Source organism: Solanum lycopersicum, chromosome 6, assembly GCF_036512215.1.
Source record: "Solanum lycopersicum chromosome 6, SLM_r2.1".
Lineage (NCBI taxonomy): Eukaryota > Viridiplantae > Streptophyta > Magnoliopsida > Solanales > Solanaceae > Solanum > Solanum lycopersicum.
In genome coordinates, this window is record NC_090805.1 from 48,095,133 (window position 1) to 48,113,963 (window position 18,831).

General features: G+C 36.7%; 4 protein-coding genes across 5 annotated transcripts; 2 read left to right on the forward strand and 2 right to left on the reverse strand.

The window, feature by feature from the left end:
- Window positions 1-344: 344 nt before the first annotated feature.
- LOC101263219 (E3 ubiquitin-protein ligase RHF2A) lies at window positions 345-5,948 on the forward strand. 2 transcript variants are annotated; one of them, XM_010324149.4, is made up of 10 exons: window positions 488-608; window positions 1,130-1,170; window positions 1,327-1,458; window positions 1,540-1,586; window positions 2,549-2,611; window positions 2,709-2,817; window positions 2,906-3,297; window positions 3,684-3,791; window positions 3,905-4,242; window positions 5,608-5,948. In XM_010324149.4, the coding sequence occupies exons 3-9, from the start codon at window positions 1,327-1,329 to the stop codon at window positions 4,206-4,208; spliced, it is 1,155 nt and encodes a 384-aa protein (XP_010322451.1). In that variant the 5' UTR covers window positions 488-608; window positions 1,130-1,170; the 3' UTR covers window positions 4,209-4,242; window positions 5,608-5,948. The 2 variants fall into 2 exon arrangements, with proteins under 2 accessions (XP_004241359.1, XP_010322451.1); XM_004241311.5 differs by lacking the exon at window positions 1,130-1,170 and having other exon boundaries at window positions 345-608.
- A 563-nt stretch (window positions 5,949-6,511) lies between these two features.
- On the reverse strand, window positions 6,512-9,389 carry LOC101264016 (DNA-directed RNA polymerase II subunit 4). Its single transcript, XM_004241314.5, has 6 exons — window positions 9,125-9,389; window positions 8,080-8,188; window positions 7,698-7,775; window positions 7,553-7,586; window positions 7,384-7,452; window positions 6,512-6,876 (listed from the first exon to the last, which is right to left on the reverse strand). The coding sequence occupies exons 1-6, from the start codon at window positions 9,291-9,293 to the stop codon at window positions 6,799-6,801; spliced, it is 537 nt and encodes a 178-aa protein (XP_004241362.2). The 5' UTR covers window positions 9,294-9,389; the 3' UTR covers window positions 6,512-6,798.
- A 118-nt stretch (window positions 9,390-9,507) lies between these two features.
- LOC101263713 (E3 ubiquitin-protein ligase RHF2A) lies at window positions 9,508-14,396 on the forward strand. Its single transcript, XM_004241313.5, has 9 exons — window positions 9,508-9,787; window positions 10,499-10,630; window positions 10,709-10,755; window positions 11,815-11,877; window positions 11,973-12,081; window positions 12,176-12,549; window positions 12,958-13,062; window positions 13,158-13,495; window positions 14,151-14,396. The coding sequence occupies exons 2-8, from the start codon at window positions 10,499-10,501 to the stop codon at window positions 13,462-13,464; spliced, it is 1,137 nt and encodes a 378-aa protein (XP_004241361.1). The 5' UTR covers window positions 9,508-9,787; the 3' UTR covers window positions 13,465-13,495; window positions 14,151-14,396.
- Window positions 14,397-14,817: 421 nt separating this feature from the next.
- LOC101262925 (succinate dehydrogenase subunit 6, mitochondrial) lies at window positions 14,818-18,725 on the reverse strand. Its single transcript, XM_004241310.5, has 3 exons — window positions 18,310-18,725; window positions 16,216-16,318; window positions 14,818-15,217 (listed from the first exon to the last, which is right to left on the reverse strand). Exons 1-3 carry the CDS (start codon window positions 18,499-18,501, stop codon window positions 15,066-15,068), a joined length of 447 nt encoding a protein of 148 aa, XP_004241358.1. The 5' UTR covers window positions 18,502-18,725; the 3' UTR covers window positions 14,818-15,065.
- Window positions 18,726-18,831: the final 106 nt, after the last annotated feature.

Sequence of the window (18,831 nt, forward strand, 5' to 3'; positions counted from 1 at the left end):
TTGAGACATTTATGCCCCTACCTTCATACTTTTGGGACTTTGATGCCCCTATTCGTCATACTTTTGGAACATTGGTGCCCTTGCATCGTACTTTGAGGACATTGATGCCCCTGCCTCTTTGTTAGAGTCAAGGGCATATATCCTCTAATTTATGAACGACAGGAACACAAATATCTCAAAAAAATGACGAAGGATATCTACATACCATTTACGATAATTCAGAGTTATATTTATCTTATTTCCCATAAAAATAAAATAGAGCTAAATATAAATACTAATTTTACAAACTTCTAAAAGATTTTCAGCTTAAAACATTTATTTATATTCAATTATATATAGTAGGAGGGGTAAGTGAGCTAAAGCCACATGTCGAGGAATAAGAAAGCTTTGTGAGCTCAATTTGATTCATCACGCCAAAAAAGTACTCAATAAATATTAAAGAAAAAAATAAAAATAGAATAAATAAATTATATAAATATAAATAAATGATACATAATCAAAGGTAAAGTTCAAAGTCTTCCTCGCTTTTTCTTTCTGTGGTTACCTCTCAAAAAACCCAAATTCATCTGATCAATTTGATCCTCCCTATTAGTTGAAGCTTTTTTGAGGTAAATCTTTGTCTTGTGATTTTGATCAATTTTAATTTAATGGGTGTTTGAAATTTAGCTTCTTTTTACTAATTGGAGTACTGGGTTGTGTTTTCTTTTTCCTTTCCCCCTTTTTCTAGTTCAGATTATTCTGATGTGGGTTTACTTTTTTTTTTTTTTTGGAAAGGGATAATTAAATGATGATTTTGGTATTTGATATATGTTGATTATTTTAATTTTAAAGATGGTGTTAGATTGTGTGGTGATATTTGGGGGTGGGTGGGGTGACTCTTTTAGTACTAGTGATGAGTTTGAGATGTTGTTCTATAAAGTTTGTTTGATAAAAATGGAATCTTGGGGTTTTTCTCTGAGATGTTGTTGGAAGTGTATTATTCAGTTATGAATTTTTAATCAAAGATAAAAAAAAAAATGGAAATCGATACGCGTTAGACGGAAAAGAAACTTAAATCAAGTGAGACATTGTATCGTCTCTATGTTTTTTTTTTTGATAAAGTTAAAGTTATTGTATTGTCTCTATGTAGCATTTGGTTTTCACCTGCAATGAAGCAGTCATATTACCAGTGTAAGTAAAAACCAGACAAGGTTGATAATTTGTTGTTGAGGGTTTTCTTTAGATTTTTCTAACTTTGCGTATGGGATTAGAAGTTAGAATGCTTGTTGTTTTCTTGGTTTCTTTATTAAAGTAGAGTAATATCTGAAAGGTTTTATCTTTCGACAGATGGAGGAGGGCAAGATGTCTGAGGATATTTTGACTTCGGCTGCAGCATTTGTGGAAGGTGGAATTCAGGATGCCTGCGATGATGCTTGCAGCATATGTCTTGACGAATTTTCTGATAGTGATCCTTCTACAGTATGTATTCTTCACATTATCCGGTATTAGCGTGGAAAGTAATGCTTCATCGTGGAGTAATATTTATCTTTCAACTTGTAGGTGACAGGCTGCAAGCATGAGTTCCATCTTCAGTGTATTCTAGAATGGTGAGCGAAACAATTCTCTGTTAATTAGATGTCTCATGTCTAAACTGTTCTTTCACTCTTTCTGATCATAACCTTTTATGACTTCCCCAAAAGATGACATTTTGTGGATTTTGATGGCTGCCTTAGGACCTTTGTTCCTCTCATGCCGCAAAGATGAGTTTTAGGCTCTCTTGTGTAAAATTAGAATTTCTCTATGGAGTGCCTCTGGTGGGAACATATAAGCTAGATAGGGATTTTGGAGTTCCTCTTTGTATCTGATATATTACTCTGTTGCCCAACTTTTGGATGTCATGGTTTTGTTGGAGGATTATGTGTTCCTATTGAACAGTTTGCTTGAAGATGTAAGAGAAAGGTGGTCATTTTGATTTCAGCACTGTGATTCTTTCTGATAAGTAACACACCATAAATAAATAGTGCTAGATGTTGCTCAGTGATTGTGACTATAGTGGAACATAATCATAATTGATGACTCAGAAAAGGGTGTGACATCCTTAGTCTCTTCTATGATTTTTGGTGTTTCATCTCATCTGATCTTTTTACTGACTGCCCAGTCAGCAGGAGGAGGGGGTTGTTCTTACTGTTGGTTTCTTGCTCTTTCTGTCTGGAATAATAAATGAGTGAACAACATGATGAAAAGTCGCTTCTTGAATCACCAAAATCTCCTATTACCATTATTCCAACTGAATCCATTGGAAGTTAAATGCAAATTGTGTTAATTGATTGGATCATGATTAGATTTGCTATTTTGATATGAAAGTTAGATAAAGATGAGCATTTGATTTCGTACTTCATATTTTTTGGAACAAAGTTGTGTTCCTTAGAAATTGTCATGGAAGATTATCATTTGAAAAATTATGAGCTTTGGATCTTGATTGTATATGCTGCAAACTGTGTCAAGAAGGCATGCATAGAGCTTTATTTCGTGGTGAATATCCTGATTATTTTGAATGCATGTGTTGTAGGTGTCAAAGAAGCTCCCAGTGCCCCATGTGTTGGCAACCTCTCAGCTTGAAAGACCCCAACAGGTTCTATTCTGTTCTCAAATCAGCCACTTGCTTATCACTCCATGATCTTTCTAAGTCCTCCTTCAAAGGCTTATTGATAAATGTGCTTCTCTTACAGCCAGGAATTGTTGGATGCAGTAGAGCACGAGAGGAACATCAGGATGAATCCTCCTAGAAACACCACAATCTTCCACCATCCAACTTTAGGAGATTTTGAGTTGCAGCATGTTAGCATTTTTTAAGTCAACACATTTTTTTCTTCTTATAATCTGTTTATGGTCCATTTTGTGATCTTGTGGCACATTTCTTTCACAGTTACCGGTAAGCGCAACTGACTCTGAGCTTGAAGAGCGTATCATTCAGCACTTAGCTGCTGCGGCTGCCATGGGAAGGGCACGGCACATTGCTAGAAGGGAAGGTCAGCGAGGTAGGTCCTCAGCTCAAGTTCGTCCCCAATATCTGGTGTTTTCAACTCATCCAAATGCTCCTGCTGCTGCTGCTGTTCCTGCTTCATCTTCTAACCAGAGGAGTGGGGGTGAACCCACTCCTGAAGTCTCGGTTTCTGGTCAGGATTCTCCAGTTATTGCTGTTGGAGAAGGTTCGGGACAACTACTTTCTCAACCTCCTTTTCAAGCTGATGAGGTTTCTGCCTCTGGGTCAGGATCAAATACTGCTGTTAATCAACTTGGGACTTCGTCACATAATAGGTAATTTTGTGATTTTGTTTGTCAGACTCCAGAATTTTGATGGCTTCCACTTTCATTTTGCCGTACATGAGTTACATATTATAGTCACGGGACTGGATCCTCCAAAATGGAATGAGTTAGTAATTACTACCACAAAAAAGCCGCCACCCTCACCCTTATGAGGTGGGGGCACAACAAAAAGACCTTCTCGTGTATTTTGCCCTTTTTTGATGGCTATCTTATGCCTCTTAGTTCCCAATCACCATGAATGATGAGTACATGACCAAAGACTCAACATATCATAAATATTTAATTTTAAGTAAAAGGGGTAGAAGGGGGAAAGTAAAGGACGAATGAGTCCAATCTATTCTCTTATTTGTGCTTATTATTGAGTTACCCTATTGTAGGAGGAATCCTTCTCAATCTTCTACTAACAATCAAGACAGAGCCGGACCATCAGATTTTCAGTCTTTTTCAGATTCTATGAAGTCTCGGTTTAGTGCAATGTCAATGAGGTACGTGGAAACTGTAATATCATCTTTTATCATTGTTCAGGTAACTTCTTAAACATCGGAAAATTTTAATTGTTTGTAAGTCCTATTTACTTGCTTTGATCATTGTTTTCCAGATGCAAAGAATCTTTAACCAAGAGTTCAAGGGGTTGGAAGGAGAGATTTTTCTCTCGCAACAGTTCAACATCAGACAATGTTCCCGAACCTAGGAATGAAGTGAGGGCAGCTGTTGCCACTGTATCACACATGATGGACCATCTGGAAACTACAGATAGCAGAACCAGTTCTGCTGAATCAAATATACTGGACACTACTTTACCTATCAGAGATGCTGAGCAGCATATACCTGAGAGTGATGGTATTCATTCTTTAAATGAGGATAGTAGGCAATCCCCGTGTGCTGCAAGTGGTTCAAACTGAAGTTTTATATGAGTTGAAGCATTTTCTCTTCAAGGTAACTTGTCTTCTTCTAAGAGTTACAATTACTTTTGTCTCTCCATCCACCCTACTCCAAACTCAAACAAGAAAAAAAGAAACAGAAAACAGAAACAAAACATAGTGGAAGAACAGTAAGAAAAAAATGGAAGTTTTTTTTCCATGGATACTACATGCTAATGGTTTTTGTGGTCTCCAATGAGTTTGACACTTAGCACCTAGGAATATGATGATAGGATCTGCTCCTTATATTTCAAACACGTACACATTAGTGACAATGTGACATTGACACAGAAACCCTTTGTGTGTCGAAGCGAGTTGCTGTAGCAGTATACCATTGAGCATATTGACTGCCTTAATTATCATATGGATTCTGCTGCTTTCTGGCATATCCACATGACTACAAAATATCTCTGTCATGAGATGTATATTTTGGTCGATGTCCATAGAAAGAAACCATTGCTATTTTCAGGATAAACTTCTATTCTTATCTTAGTGTATTTCAGATGCACTAACAGAAATAGAAGTGCAGTGGGAGGCTTGGAAAAGACGCTAGAGTATTTTCTTTTGATTACAGTGGTATCCCCAGCCATCTTGTGTGCACCTCGGCTAATTCCATGGGGTACCTGCTACCTCCTACCAGCACAACTGCTGTCTAACTCTGTCGATCAAGGCTTGGATAGATAGGAAAAATAACCTAGTGTTTTATTTTCACTGGAATTTGAACCTGAGACGTCATGGTGATCATGCCTTTGAATCGACCACTAGGCCACCCTTGGGTACACATGCTATATTCTGGACTCCTCTCATATGTTAAGTCCTGGAATTCCCCATCACTATATCATGGAATATTAAACTTCTAAGAAGCTTTGGGTAAACTACTTACATTTGTATGCTAGGAATAATAGTAATGTGCAGAACTGCTCCTATGATGAACTTCAGTTGGACGTTCATACTTCTGTGGTGAATTGCTGTGACCCAATAGTTCATGGATAAGCTGATGAGGCACACTGATAAATGCTAACCTAAAGTTTTAGGTCTCCAAAGCTTTGTTAGTTTCACCATCATGAAGACTTGTCAAACATTTCCGTCTAGACGAATAATTTGTTCTGACCAGTGACCAATATCAAGTCCCATTAGAAGTGGTCTTACAAATATCACGGATAGACATTTGTCTCTTCCCATTTTCTTTTAGTACTATCTGGTACAAACCAGATTCTTCTTCTTCCTCTTTATCTCTCTCTTGGCTGTTGGAAGGCTGGTGTCTAGGACCAAAATAATCTGCATTTTTCTTGCAATTCCATTCATTCTAATGTAGTTTCTGGTTATGTCTTCTTGATAAACGACACTATCTGTCTATTACAGTGAATTTGTCTTTCTGCAGGTAGATACTCTTGCCAGCATCGATGATATATGGTGCGCATCTTACTGGGTGTGGTGAAACATTAATCCTTTGAAGTGCAACACTGAATGTTAAGATATAGAGGGATGGATGTCGTCATTTTGTCCAAACCATGTATATGTATGATTATATAGATGTAAATTGACCCATTCTGGGTAGTAGTACTGATGACTTCAACTGTTCTCTTTAATCTTACATGAAACCCCCCTTCATAATCTTCATAGACATTGCTGGACAGTTAATTGACCAAGGTTTTCTTGGGATTCACTAGCACCACATGTTCATCTTTAACATACATCAATTTTGAGTTAACGTTGAATTTATATATTGATTAGTCGTTTTCCTGGTGCCTTCTATATTGTTTAGTTGTATGATTTGTGATCGTATAGGTAGTCTTTACCTTATCAATGCTTAAAAATGAATTCATTCTCTCTTGCTATGTTTTTATTCGGAGTTGTGTATTGGCCTGCAAGTGACCACACACACACCCCAAAAAAAAAGATGAAACGGATGGCCAATTCTAGTGGAGTGTGGTGTCTGACTTTTGCTTTTTTTGTTAGTTCTAAGATGCAACTACTGCAATGTTTTCTTAACACAGTTCATTGAGTTCGAACTTTTAGAGTCATTGTCGTCACTATCCAAGGTATCTACATTAGGACACTGAATGTTCCAACCAAGGCAGCTATTATAGTACGTCGAGTAGTGATTGAATGTGGTTGTGTTGTGTTATGAATCACTCAAAAGGTTCACTTATTGAGTGATCCCATCGCATTTATTTGGGCAAAGAGGAAGCTTATTAGTCACCAGTACTACAAATTTTCCATAGATTGATTCTCGAGGTCACCTCTTGACAGAGAAAAAAGACCCTCAGGACCCATAGCTAATATTCCGATCAAGGTATGCTCTTATTTGTCTTTCACAAAAGCGAAACGACAAACCAGGTATGTCATTACAATGATTTAGCCCGTGCACCAAAGGATTGTGGTTACAACCAGCTACCAAAAAGAAAAAAAAGGGTCCAGAGAGAGTTTTCTTCTTCAATCAACAGATAAAGTTTTCAACATAATGCCAGAGCCCAATTAGCATTACAGAGCTGCTACTAATAAACATATGGAGGTACAGGTTCGGAAGCAGAGACTGCTGCAGCATAGCAAGACAAGCACTATAATAGGACTACTCGAATTTCTTTATTAGGGAAAGGTCAGTTAGCATTTTCTCAATTGCTTCCTCGTCAAGTGCACGTCCTCTATTCTGCAAGCATGGAAGGGGTGTCAGTTAGCCGGAGTTTATGAAAAAGAGTAACAGGAATATATATAGCTGGATGATTAGACTGTACATTTAGGGAAACTTTGAAGATTCAAACTGTCGGTGCATTTTCTATAGACTTCCTTTAGCCTTATGGTGAGATATTACAATCACACACTGATGTACAAGCAACTCTGATTAGATTGGTGTTATGCCTTAAACAAATGAGACAACATGGTGAAAAGATGAGGGTCAATTTCATACACCTCCAAAGTACCAAGACTTTTTTGGCAAAATATTAGACTTTCCAAACCAGCCACCTCTGGATGTCAAATCCCTAGAAGGACCAAGTAAGACAAAGAAAAGCTCCCTAACAAGTAAAGAAATTGTTTAGGATGCCTATTTGAAGCATTTTGGGTGTGTTGTTTGAAATTATGAAGTCCAGAAAACTACAACTCTAGATATCTGCATACAATCCGTTCTTATGTAGGGTTGAATAGCATGCATGAGTACCTTGATGGATGGGACCATGGCAATACCTTCCTCAACAGTTTCGGGGCAAAGATTCCCAAGAACACAGAGCTGCAAAATATTCAAACTTATAAACTGCAGTTTCCACGAAGATATTGATGGTGGTTACAAGTATGAAACAAATTAGGAAATTCAAAGAACAGATTCCTACCTCGAATTCAGCAAGTGGATACCTACTAAGAATTCTGAATCAAAGTTAAGGTTTACATTCTATAAAAGGACTATTCATTGTAAATTCATAAATATCAAAAAGAAATACAGAAGTTTTTCAATCTAAGCCACAGGCAGGAGGATACTCTCGAGCTTGTCTAACAGCATCAGGGTTCTTGTACCGACTGAAACGCTTCACATATTGCAGCGACTTTTCAAATACCCTGGAAGTCAAAGGTAACCAAATTAACCAAACTTGAGAACGTGACGCCTATGCACAGGTTATCTCTTCAAAATAACATATTTAGATGTTGAAAGAGTAGAACCATATCAGTTTGGCATAATTTTCCTTAAGAATATTTCTTAGCATTTTGCCTATATATGAACATGGAAATTTCACAAAGTGGTTGGCATGAATTGAAAAGTTGATATGGAGGAAGACAACTTATTTTGTACAGGTAATCCAGCTTGTACTTAATATCTGAGCATTTAATGACATAAAAGGAGCATCTAGATTTATATACATACTGCGAAATCTGATTTGTTGGATCATCAGACATCTGCTGGATCTGCTCATACTTGTGTTCAAGAATCAATGCGACTTCACAGTTCATTAGACATTTGGCCTTCAAAAACTCTGAAACCAAAGTACCAAAAGATGTTAATGAACTTCATCAAGAGAAGATGTTTGTATGCATACAAACAGTTAAAAGACTAGAGACTTTGCACAAGCTTTCACCATGAGTAATAGAGATAAGCTGGAGGGATGACAAGGGAGGGAGACCCAATATTGTCTGGGTAGGAAATTGTATGTTCTCAAATAGGGAGTTTTATTATAGACAGACTACCTATAGAACACCAATCTGTAAATTCTTCCTAAATTTCATATCTCAAGGAGAACGATGAATGCAACACCACTAATCCAATCTCCCTCCACTTCATGCCTCAGCAATAACCTCTATTGCCCGAAGCCCTCAACAATCCATCGAGAAACTTATATGGACAGCTGAAAACAATTCTGAAGTAACTAACCAAAGATAAAAAAAAAAAAAAAGATGCTCATCGCGATACATATGCTAAATAGTTAAGTTAGCCATACAGTGAAGCTAGGCAGTTTGAAGTGACTAAAGTCTATTAATGATCACTACATATGAACAAAAAACAGTCTTTTTCTTGATCCAGAAAAAATCAAAATGTAATATCAAGTCTATTCTCATAGACATTAAATCAATAAGAAGAACCATATGCACCATATAGTAGCATCAGCCAGTTAACTATCTTATCCTGCATTACATTATTAAAAAAGAGACCCTAGAACCAATCCCAACAAATTGAGAAAAAAAAAAACCCAATACTACACAACCCATTATAGGAAAAAACAAAATCTTGATGAAAAAACTTGACTCCCCCTTGCCTTCATGGTTAAAAAAAGAAAGAAAAAACCTATTTTTATGAGTACATTAAAGAAAAAAAAAGATTTTTTTAAGTATAAAACTCAATTTCCAGAACGTTAAGCAATTCATATAACAAAGAAACCGATTCATCAAGTGTATTAGAGAGTAAACTTATTTACCATCGCCAATTTTGAGCTCAGCGGCGTTTTCTTCTTCTTCCCCAGACATCTTTGTACTAGAAAAAATTGCTAATTGAAGAAGCCAGACTACTATATAAAGGCAAAATTCGAGAATTCGGAATTTAGGTTTATGTCCTCGAATTTTATTATAATTATAATTATGCCCCATAAAAAATAATTTTTCCTTTTTAAAAAGAAGTAATAATGCTAAAAAAATTAATTCACTTGACTTAAATAAGGACCATACACGATCAATAAGATTATGGCAATAAATGTTTGATGCAATTATCATACTTAAATTTACTTTGAATTTTATCGTTTTTTTAAAAAATAATGATCAATATGATTAATTTATTATACTAATAAAATAATACATAACAATTTTTTTGATATGTCAATTTTTTTTTTTTTGACCAACTAAAATATTGTCCAAAGTGTTATTTTGGGCTCAGTCCTCGAAAGAAGAAAAAAAAAGGAAAGAAAGAAAGCATAAATAAATAAATAAAAATAATAAAGAACAAATAATCAAAGGGAAAGTTAAAAGTCTTCTTCTTCCTCTTTGTTCTTCCACTATTTTCATTTCTGTGGTTTACCTTTCAAAACCCAAAATTCTCCTGATCAACTTATTCTTTGATCTGCCATATTCATTGAAGTTTCTTTAAGGTAAGTTTATAGTACTTGTATGGTTTTGTAAAATTGATTAATTTTACTTGTGGTGTTTGAAATTGAGCTTCTTTTACTAATTGGAGTACTGGTTGGTTGGTTACTTTTTTTTCAAAAAAAAAATCTATTTTTTCTGTTCAGATTTTGTTTATCTGCGCGATTCTGATGTGGGTTTCAATTTTTTTTAAAAAAAAAAATTTGTCTGTAGAGTGGTTTGAGAAGAAGGGATAATCTAGTGAAACTTTTGAATTTGTTATATGGTTTTTTTTTTTATAATAGAATTGTGGTGGGGGTTTCATTTAAACTTTTTTCAGTGCTGGGATTGAATTGTTATTCAAAGCTTTGTTAAATGAACATGGAGATAGTGGGGTTTAGTCTCCTATTTGTTATTCTTTGAGCTGCTGTTGGATGTTTATTAATCAATTGTGAAGCTCTTACCGGAGACCAGCTAATCGGTGAAACAGTTATGGCTATGCATACCGTATTAAAATGAAACAGAGAGCCATTGTTTTGTCTCTGTAGCATTTGATTCTCACCTGTAATTAATTAGTCATATTGCCAGTGAAAGTGAGAGCAGGTAAGGTAATTATTTGGTTTCGAGGGACTTCGTTTGGTTTTTGTAAATTGGCATGTGATTAGAAGTAATGCTTGTTTGCTTTTTGCTTTCTTCATTAAACTTCAGTGATGTTTTAAGGTTTGATCTTTTGACAGATGGAGGAGGGCAAGATGTCTGAGGATATTTTAACTTCGGCTGCGGCATTTGTGGAAGGTGGAATTCAGGATGCTTGCGATGATGCTTGCAGCATATGCCTTGAAGCATTTTGTGATAGTGATCCTTCTACTGTACGTATCGTTCACATATATGTTACTATGGATGGAATGGGCTCTATCATCGAGTAACATAATGTATTAAATTTGCAGGTGACTGGTTGCAAGCATGAGTTCCATCTTCAATGCATTCTTGAATGGTGATCCAAATGATTCCCTGTTAATTAAATATCTCAAGTCTAAACTGTTCTTTTCACTTATCTCTATGATGCATAATACCTTTTTATTACTTGCCCAAAAGATGACAAGTTGTGTACATAGATGGCTGCCTTAGGGCCTTTGTTGTTCCTCTTGTGCTATAAAGATGAGAGTTATAGGCTTTTGTGGAAAAAATAGAATTTCCTATAAAGTGCCACTGGTAGGAACCATAAAATGGACGTAGAGTATTTTGACAACGTCAAAGAGCAAAATACTGCAATTAAGAATGACATAGGGCTTTTGGAGTTTGTCTTTTTATGTGATATATTACTCTGTTGCCTAACTTTGTAGTGTATGGTTTTCTTAGAGGATTATATGCTCCTCTTGGACCTTGAAAATGTAGGAGAACAATGGTGACTTGATTTCAGCATTGACTCTTTTTTGTAAGTAGCCTGTCCATAAATAAACTATACGTTACGTTGCTCACTGCTTGTGATTACATGATGTGGAATGTAATCACAATTGAGGACTGACAAAAGGGTGTCAAACCAGTGGTTTCTTCCAAGATCTTTGGTGTTTCATCTCATCTATTTAGCTTTTTTTACTAGAGTTCCCACAAAAGAGTCCGGCAAGCAGGAGAGGGGGGGGGGGGTTGTTACTGTTGGTTCCTTGCTGTGTCTGTTAGGAACAACAAAAGAGAGCAAAAATGACTTTTTTTTATATAAGGACTTTTTGAATCACCAGATATCTCCGATTTACCATTATTACAACCAAATCCTTTTGGTGGTTAAATATAATTGTTTTTAATCAATGGAATCGTGACTATATCACCTATTTCTGATAATAAAATTAAAATAAAGATCAAGTTGGAGGATTTTTTTTTTGAACAAAGTTCTATTCCTTACAAATTATATTTGTCACTGAAAATTATCAGTTGATAGATTATGAACTCGTTGGATCTTTGACTGTATATGCTGCAAATTTTGAGACTAAAAGGCATGGATGGAGCTTTATTTGACTGCACTAACATCCTGAATAATTCTTGAATATATGTTACGCAGGTGTCAGAGAAGCTCCCAGTGCCCCATGTGTTGGCAGCCTCTCAGCTTGAAAGACCCTAACAGGTTTTGTCTTATCCTCAAATCTGCCACTTGTTTATCACTCTATGATCTTCCTTAATCCTCCTTCGAGGCTGTTGATAAATGTGCTTCTCTTACAGCCAGGAGTTGTTGGATGCAGTAGAGCACGAGCGTAACATCAGGATGAATCCTCCTAGAAACACCACAATCTTTCACCATCCAACTTTAGGAGATTTTGAACTGCAGCATGTTAGCATTTTTTAAGTTCACACAATTTTCTTCTTTCTATGAACTGTTTATGGTCCATTTTGTGACAAAATCTTGGGGCACATTCCTTTTACAGTTACCGTCAAGTGCAACAGATTCTGAGCTTGAAGAGCGTATCATTCAGCACTTAGCTGCTGCCGCTGCCATGGGAAGGACACGCCACCTTGCCAGAAGGGAAGGTCCGCGAGGTAGGTCATCAGCTCAAGGCCGTCCCCAATTTCTGGTGTTTTCAACTCATCCAAATGCTCCTCCTCTTGCTGGTGCTTCATCTTCTACTCAGAGGAGTGGGGGTGAACCCACTCCTGAAGACTTGGTATCTGGTCAGGATTCTGCAATTGTTTCTGGACAGCCAGTTACTCAACCATCCTCTTTTCAAGCTGATCAGGTTCCTGCCTCTGGGTCAGGATCAAATGCTGCTGTTAATCAGCCTGGGACTTCCTTAATCAATAGGTATGTTTGTGTCTCAAATTTGATCAGAGTTCTGATGATTTCCTTTTTTTGTTTAGCTCCATATGAGTTACAATGTTACACTTACATATTATAGTCATGGAAGGAATCCTTCAAAAATGCAATGAGGTCACAATTACTACCACAAGAAGCCACCACCCTCGCCATTTCAAGAAAGGGGCACAGGAAGAATTCCTTCTCGTGGATTTTACCCGTTTTGATGGCTATCTCATGCGCCCTTAATTCCCATTCAACGTTTATGAAAAGTGGGGCAAACAAGATGAATCATACCATAAATGTTGAATCTTAGAAAAGAGGGGAGAGGAGAAAAGTAAAGGCCAAGGGACAAAGGAAAAGTATAGCTAATATATTCTCTTATTTTTTGCTTATTATTGAGTTATGGTATTGCAGGAATCCTCCTCAAGCTTCTTCTAGCAATCAAGACAGAGTCGGACCATCAGATTTTCAGTCTTTTTCAGATTCTATAAAGTCTAGATTTAGTGCAATGTCAATGAGGTATATGGGAACTCTAATATCATTTCTTATAACACTTCAGCTGACTTCTTCAACATCAGATAATTTATTTACTTGTTTTGAACGTCATGTTTTAGATACAAAGAATCTTTAACAAAGAGTTCAAGGGGTTGGAAAGAGAAATTATTCTCTCGTAATAGTTCAACACCAGACCATTGTGCCGAATCTAGGAATGAAGTCAGTGCAGCTGTTGCCACTGTATCAAACCTGATGGAGCATTTGGAAACAACTGATAGCAGAGCCAGTTCTGCTGAATCAAATATATCAGAGGACACATTACCTGTCGGCCATGCTGAGCAGCATGCACCTGTGATTGATAATACCCATTCTTTGAATGAGGATAATAGGCAAGCCCCGTGTGCTGCAAGTTCTGGTTCGAGCTAAGTTTTGAAACTCATAGCACTTTCTCTTAAAGGTAACTTGTCTTCTTCCAAGAGTTCCTTCTTTCCTCCCTCACCCACCCCCCCCCCCCCCCAAGAAAAAAAATAAAAAAATGAAGAAAGAGATGGAGAGAGATCCAAGACAAAAGTGGAACTGTATGAGGAAAAAAGATGGTTTATCCGAGAATACTACATGCTGATGGTTTTTGTCGTCTCCAATGAGGTTGGCTCTTAAGCACCCAAGTGCTTCTGGATTTGATGGTAGGAGCTACCTATTGTATTTCAAGTGCATACTGATTAGAGAGACAGAAAAGACTTGTTGTGTCGAAGCAAGTTGATATAGTAGACCATTGAGCTCGTTGACAACCCTTAGTTGTTACGTTACCTCTGCCGCTTTTTGGAATAGCACATGACTAAAACCATATCTCTATTGTGAGATTTATATTTTCGTCAATGTGGACAGTAAGAAACCGTAGCAGTGCGGAATGATCCTTTTTGTATAAATTCCCCCACTTTCTTGTTCTTCTTCCTCCTTTTAATCCCCTCTCTCTCTCTTGGGTGCTTGGAAGAATTGTGTCTAGGCCCAAGATTTTCTGCACTTCTCCTGCCTTGTATTGTAATTTCTCGTTATCTTCTTCTTTTCGTCAATGCAGTTATCTATTCATTACAATAAATTCCTTCCTCCTGCAGGTGGATACTCCTGTCAACATCAGTAATATATGACTGCATTTTATTGGATCTGTGGTGAACGCTAGTACGTTGAAGTTCATCACTGAATGTAGCCTGCTTCAATAAAATAGGAATATGGATCCCATCACTTGGTCCAAGCCGTATATATGTATGAAATGATACTATAGATGTAAATTGTCCTGTTCTGGATAGTACTGATTAAATATAACTGTTTCCTTGAAATTTTACAAGAACCTTCCTTTAAAATCTTCCTTAAAAATTCTTAGATTAATTTTTTTCTTGGGATCTAGTTACATTGCACATTCACTTTCAACACAGGCCTCAATCTTGAGTAATGTTGAATGTGTACACAGAAGATTAATCATTTTTTAGGTGCCTTTATTTCTGTTATGTTTTAGTTTTATGAATTTTTATCATATAAAGAGCCTTCCTAGCGTTATGGGTACTAGAACTAACAAAAACTTCAAACTAGGTTCATTCATTTTTCCAGCTAAATTTTTAAAGTGTGTGTAAAAGTTGGTGACGACTTTAATCTCTTCTTTGTTGTTTTGAAGCGCAAGATGTATATATGTATTGGCTGCAATGACAGATGTATAGTACAACCAACGTGCTTATTTGGTTGTTGCATCATGTAAGCATGCTCATAGTTGTCTCAGATAGGCAAACATAGACAACACTTGCACAGACGCTTAGATTTTGAGTAGGAAAGAGATGAACTCCAAACTTCGTACACACATTGATTAGTTCTTCAAGGAAAACTGCCAGAATCTACATTTCTTAACGATTCAGCACGGAAAGATAAAGTCGATCCTTTTGAACACTCTGATTGATTCTTATTCCTGAAAGAAGTTCATTGACATTTAACACCAAAACCAAACTTCAAACTGTCCTTCAACGGGGGATAAGATATGAGAATTACTGTCCTTCAACCTTGTTCTGCCACCATTCCATGAATTTAACCTGAGCAGCCATGGTGTCAAGCCTGTATAGCTGCAGCCAGTGATTAGCAACTTCCTGTCCAAATGTCCAGCCAAAGACAGCGCCAGCTCCAAGAGATAGTGCAGTACCTACCGAATGTGGAACATCAATAAACAACAAAGTCAATCATCTTAAAATTTTTAATCACTCCAATGATTCTCCCAGACAAAAAGTTTAATACACCAAAATGGTAAAACCCATTCTGTTTTGTGTTTCTCCAATCTCCACAAAACTTAGGGTGAAGTCTGATGGTTTAAGTACAAATAAGTTGCAGAGACATCACACCAGTTTTTTCAAGGCACTGAAAGTATAGAACCCGAACTGTATTAATTTTGACCAAAAAGGATCATGATGATCAAAATTAGTCAAAATACTACATATATTTTCCTAAAAAATGAAATTGTGTGACTGGTCTATGCAAGATTCTTTACTTTCTTTAGGCCGACCATGTTTGAACTTAGTTCATGAGGAAGATAAGGGGAATGCAATCTATCCTTGCAGTTTTTAATCTGAATATGGGCAAAGATGAGCAAAGAAATCAAAAAGTTGCCACATCAGTGAAACATATTTAAACTTTTAACTGTATAAGAACATAGAACAAATTCGACAATGGCAACAATCAATTTTAGCCCACAAGTATGCAGTCAGAGGTAGTCAAGGACAGAGCAAGAGAATCATCACGTGTAAATGTTTTCTTATTGGGGACACACTTAGGGAAGATGATGATATGAGACCTAATATGAAAAAGTTTCATTCCTTTGATTGGTGGAATCTAACATAGAACTTAACACGTCAAATATTCTTTGACTCGAACATTTCGATATGAACACTTAACACTCAAACATATACGACACCTAGAAAATACTTAACCTATTTGCAAAGCATTGATAATCATGTGGCAAAAACTTCTCATAAAATCAGATTTACCAAAACATTTATGAATGAAGTTACAATCTAAGGTAACTAACTACTGAAGCCTCTGATTCTTAAAAGACCTTTAATGCACAAACATTGGGCAATGAATTAGTAGTAATATTATGACAGAAACGTGGGTAGGGGGTGGAGTGGAGATTTAAGTTAAACATACCATGCAAACTCCTGGAATACTTCCAAGTAACACCTGCAGTTGAAACAGCTCCAATAATGCCTCCTACAGCACTAATCTTTACTGCTTCCCTAGCAGTCCTCAGCTGGATTAAAAAAAATAGAACATCAGCTTGAATTAACAAAAAAATAGAGAAATGGTTTATGAGAAACAGTAGGAATATCAGAGGAGAAAAACACAAAAATATGGAACTTCTTATCATCTGGTGTCACCAATATATCCCACACCCTCCTGTACACAATAACAGACTGACCAATAACAATAACAGTTTCAGGCACAAGAGAGACAACAAATGAATTTCATTTCAAGTAGTGGTAATACATCAATACTAGTTTGAAAACCGTGTCCACCAGCTCAAATGGAAACATAAAGATGAACGAGGTTAAAGCAGATAACCTGAGGTTGGGGATAACTTCTATTATTGTTTCTTTGGAGGTATGTGTGAAGGGGAGGAGGAGAATCAACAGAAATCGGGGATAATCCCCAGAAGCATAATAGCAGAAATATTACGAAGCTAGTTTCCATTTGTATGCCTACTTCTTTTTCTCATTCCTCCTCTCCCTGACTTCTCTCTCAGACTATTCAGAATAAGGAAAAAGGAGACGAACAAAGAACAGTTTCAAAACTCTTCTCCTTATTGTTTTGCATGGATGAAAGAAGTGAAAAGAAAAGGAAACGAAGGAAGTTACCTCAACAGCCTAAAACTATATTTGAACAAGATAGGTATAGATAAGACTTTATGTTTACAAATGACAACAACATACCAAGTGTAGCCCCACTCAAGTGGGGTCTGGGAGCGTGTATGCAGCAACAACATTATGTTTCTCAAACTAAAGCATAAGGATTGTCACTATTAACTTTTTTACTGATTAGTATAAGTGTATTGTTTACTGCATATGCTCAAAATGACTAGAAGGAAACATGGAAAGAGCCTGATAATGTATGCCCATAGCTGGTCTATTTTCCTATCTACCCAGCCTACAAATTTGGAGCATCAGCAAAAAATAGCACATCCTTGTGTGAGCTTGCATGTTCAGTGGTGCAGGTATGTGGACTTATATTCATTCTGAAAGAGATAGACAGGGCAAGAGTGATGGTATCTGAAAGCAAGGGGAACTGTCTCTCTTTCTGAAGAAATATAAGCCAACAGCTCCTCGGGAGCAGGGTTCTCATAGTGGCATAAGACAAGACTTTTTGAGAGAGAAGATGACTGACTGTTAAATAAGAAGAAGACGAAGAAGAGAATGACAGAAAATCATGGCAATAGAAAAAAAAATAGGAAGACAGTGAACGGAGAATCATTTTACCAGCAGAAATCTATACGTATATTTTCCGACCAAACCCTTTCTGCTCGCACTCAATTTAACATGGGAACACCATCTGCAATTTAAGTGTTAATGGTTTTGTACACACATATTTGACAACTTAAGGTGTTCAATAGGTCACAGCTAGAGTTCATGTGTCTAAATGAAAGATAGTGTCAAGTATAAAGGGGCCGTGAATGTACTTGGACCCGGGAGAATCTACTCCGGGTACAAATTCACCAACTATTAAGACAAGCTAGATGACCGCAAGAAAAAGAAACGAAATTTCCAGATAAATTTTTGGCGATTAAGAATGCAACAAAGCCAAGAGATTTTCCAGGACACCACTCAATTCAAGAGTATCTCTGATAAGATTACCTAAGGTAACTTCAGCTAGCACTATGAACAAATGCATTTCAGAGTTCAAATTTACCACAAAGTGCACGCCAGCGGTGAATCATTAAGCCAAATCCCAGAGAAAGAATAAAGAATATAATCACTCAATCAATCTAGAGAACCAAATTGTATATTCAAAGCTGAATTAAACACCCAAACTAGCTAAAATCACAAACTCACCCAACCAATCCAAATTGAGATATACCCACGAAAAAAAAAACGCACAAAAAAAAGTCTCAATCGAAAATCTAACAGCATAAGCAAATCAAAGAGGACCCATATGGGTAAACGCCTAAATATAGGTAAAAGCACACCAAATCAAATGAAAAGTAAGCATATGAGATAAGATTTGAACGGGAAAAAAGAAGGGAAATACAGTGGGTCCGTGAAGTGGATCAGAAGCAATGAACTCCTCAACATCAGAATCAGACCAAGAGGGGAGTGGCTTGTCGCGCTTGATGAACCTTGAATAGTTGTCCAAAAAGGAAAATCTCTCGCCCCAAAACTCCTTGTATCCTTCCCAATATCTCCTTAGAAAGGACTGAGATGATGATGAATCCTCAGCCATTGTTAATCGATTTTAGAGCTCTTCTTCTTCTCAAAAAGTGGTCCTTCTAGAATTATTCCTAGGTTGGTGTGATGAATGATGATACACTGATGTTGATTGTTCTTCCATTTCGCCGCACCCGACCCGTATATTAACACGTGGATAAGGGCCGCCGGGTCGGGTCGGACTAGAGTGTGATCCTCCGCAATTTATGATATCTTTTTTTCCTGCTACATAGATTTCTTAGGTTTTATACTACCTAATTAAACATAGATATATACTATGTGTCTATAACAATTATAATTTAAATCTATACTTTCAAATAACTACTTATTACCCCCTTAATAATTG

Coding starts and splice junctions, on each gene's coding strand:
- LOC101264016 (XM_004241314.5), bottom strand. CDS start 9,293: ATGGGGCATAATTATAATTATAATAAAATTCGAGGACATAAACCTAAA. Junction 8,189..9,124: donor TGAGCTCAAAATTGGCGATG/GTAAATAAGTTT, acceptor CTTTGGTTTCAG/AGTTTTTGAAGGCCAAATGT. Junction 6,877..7,383: donor CCATGGTCCCATCCATCAAG/GTACTCATGCAT, acceptor CCATGCTTGCAG/AATAGAGGACGTGCACTTGA.
- LOC101262925 (XM_004241310.5), bottom strand. CDS start 18,501: ATGGCTGAGGATTCATCATCATCTCAGTCCTTTCTAAGGAGATATTGG. Junction 16,319..18,309: donor ATCCACTTCACGGACCCACT/GTATTTCCCTTC, acceptor TTTTTAATCCAG/CTGAGGACTGCTAGGGAAGC. Junction 15,218..16,215: donor GTATTCCAGGAGTTTGCATG/GTATGTTTAACT, acceptor CACATTCGGTAG/GTACTGCACTATCTCTTGGA.
- LOC101263219 (XM_004241311.5), top strand. CDS start 1,327: ATGGAGGAGGGCAAGATGTCTGAGGATATTTTGACTTCGGCTGCAGCA. Junction 2,612..2,708: donor AGCTTGAAAGACCCCAACAG/GTTCTATTCTGT, acceptor CTTCTCTTACAG/CCAGGAATTGTTGGATGCAG. Junction 2,818..2,905: donor GAGATTTTGAGTTGCAGCAT/GTTAGCATTTTT, acceptor TTTCTTTCACAG/TTACCGGTAAGCGCAACTGA.
- LOC101263713 (XM_004241313.5), top strand. CDS start 10,499: ATGGAGGAGGGCAAGATGTCTGAGGATATTTTAACTTCGGCTGCGGCA. Junction 12,082..12,175: donor GAGATTTTGAACTGCAGCAT/GTTAGCATTTTT, acceptor TTCCTTTTACAG/TTACCGTCAAGTGCAACAGA. Junction 13,063..13,157: donor TTTAGTGCAATGTCAATGAG/GTATATGGGAAC, acceptor GTCATGTTTTAG/ATACAAAGAATCTTTAACAA.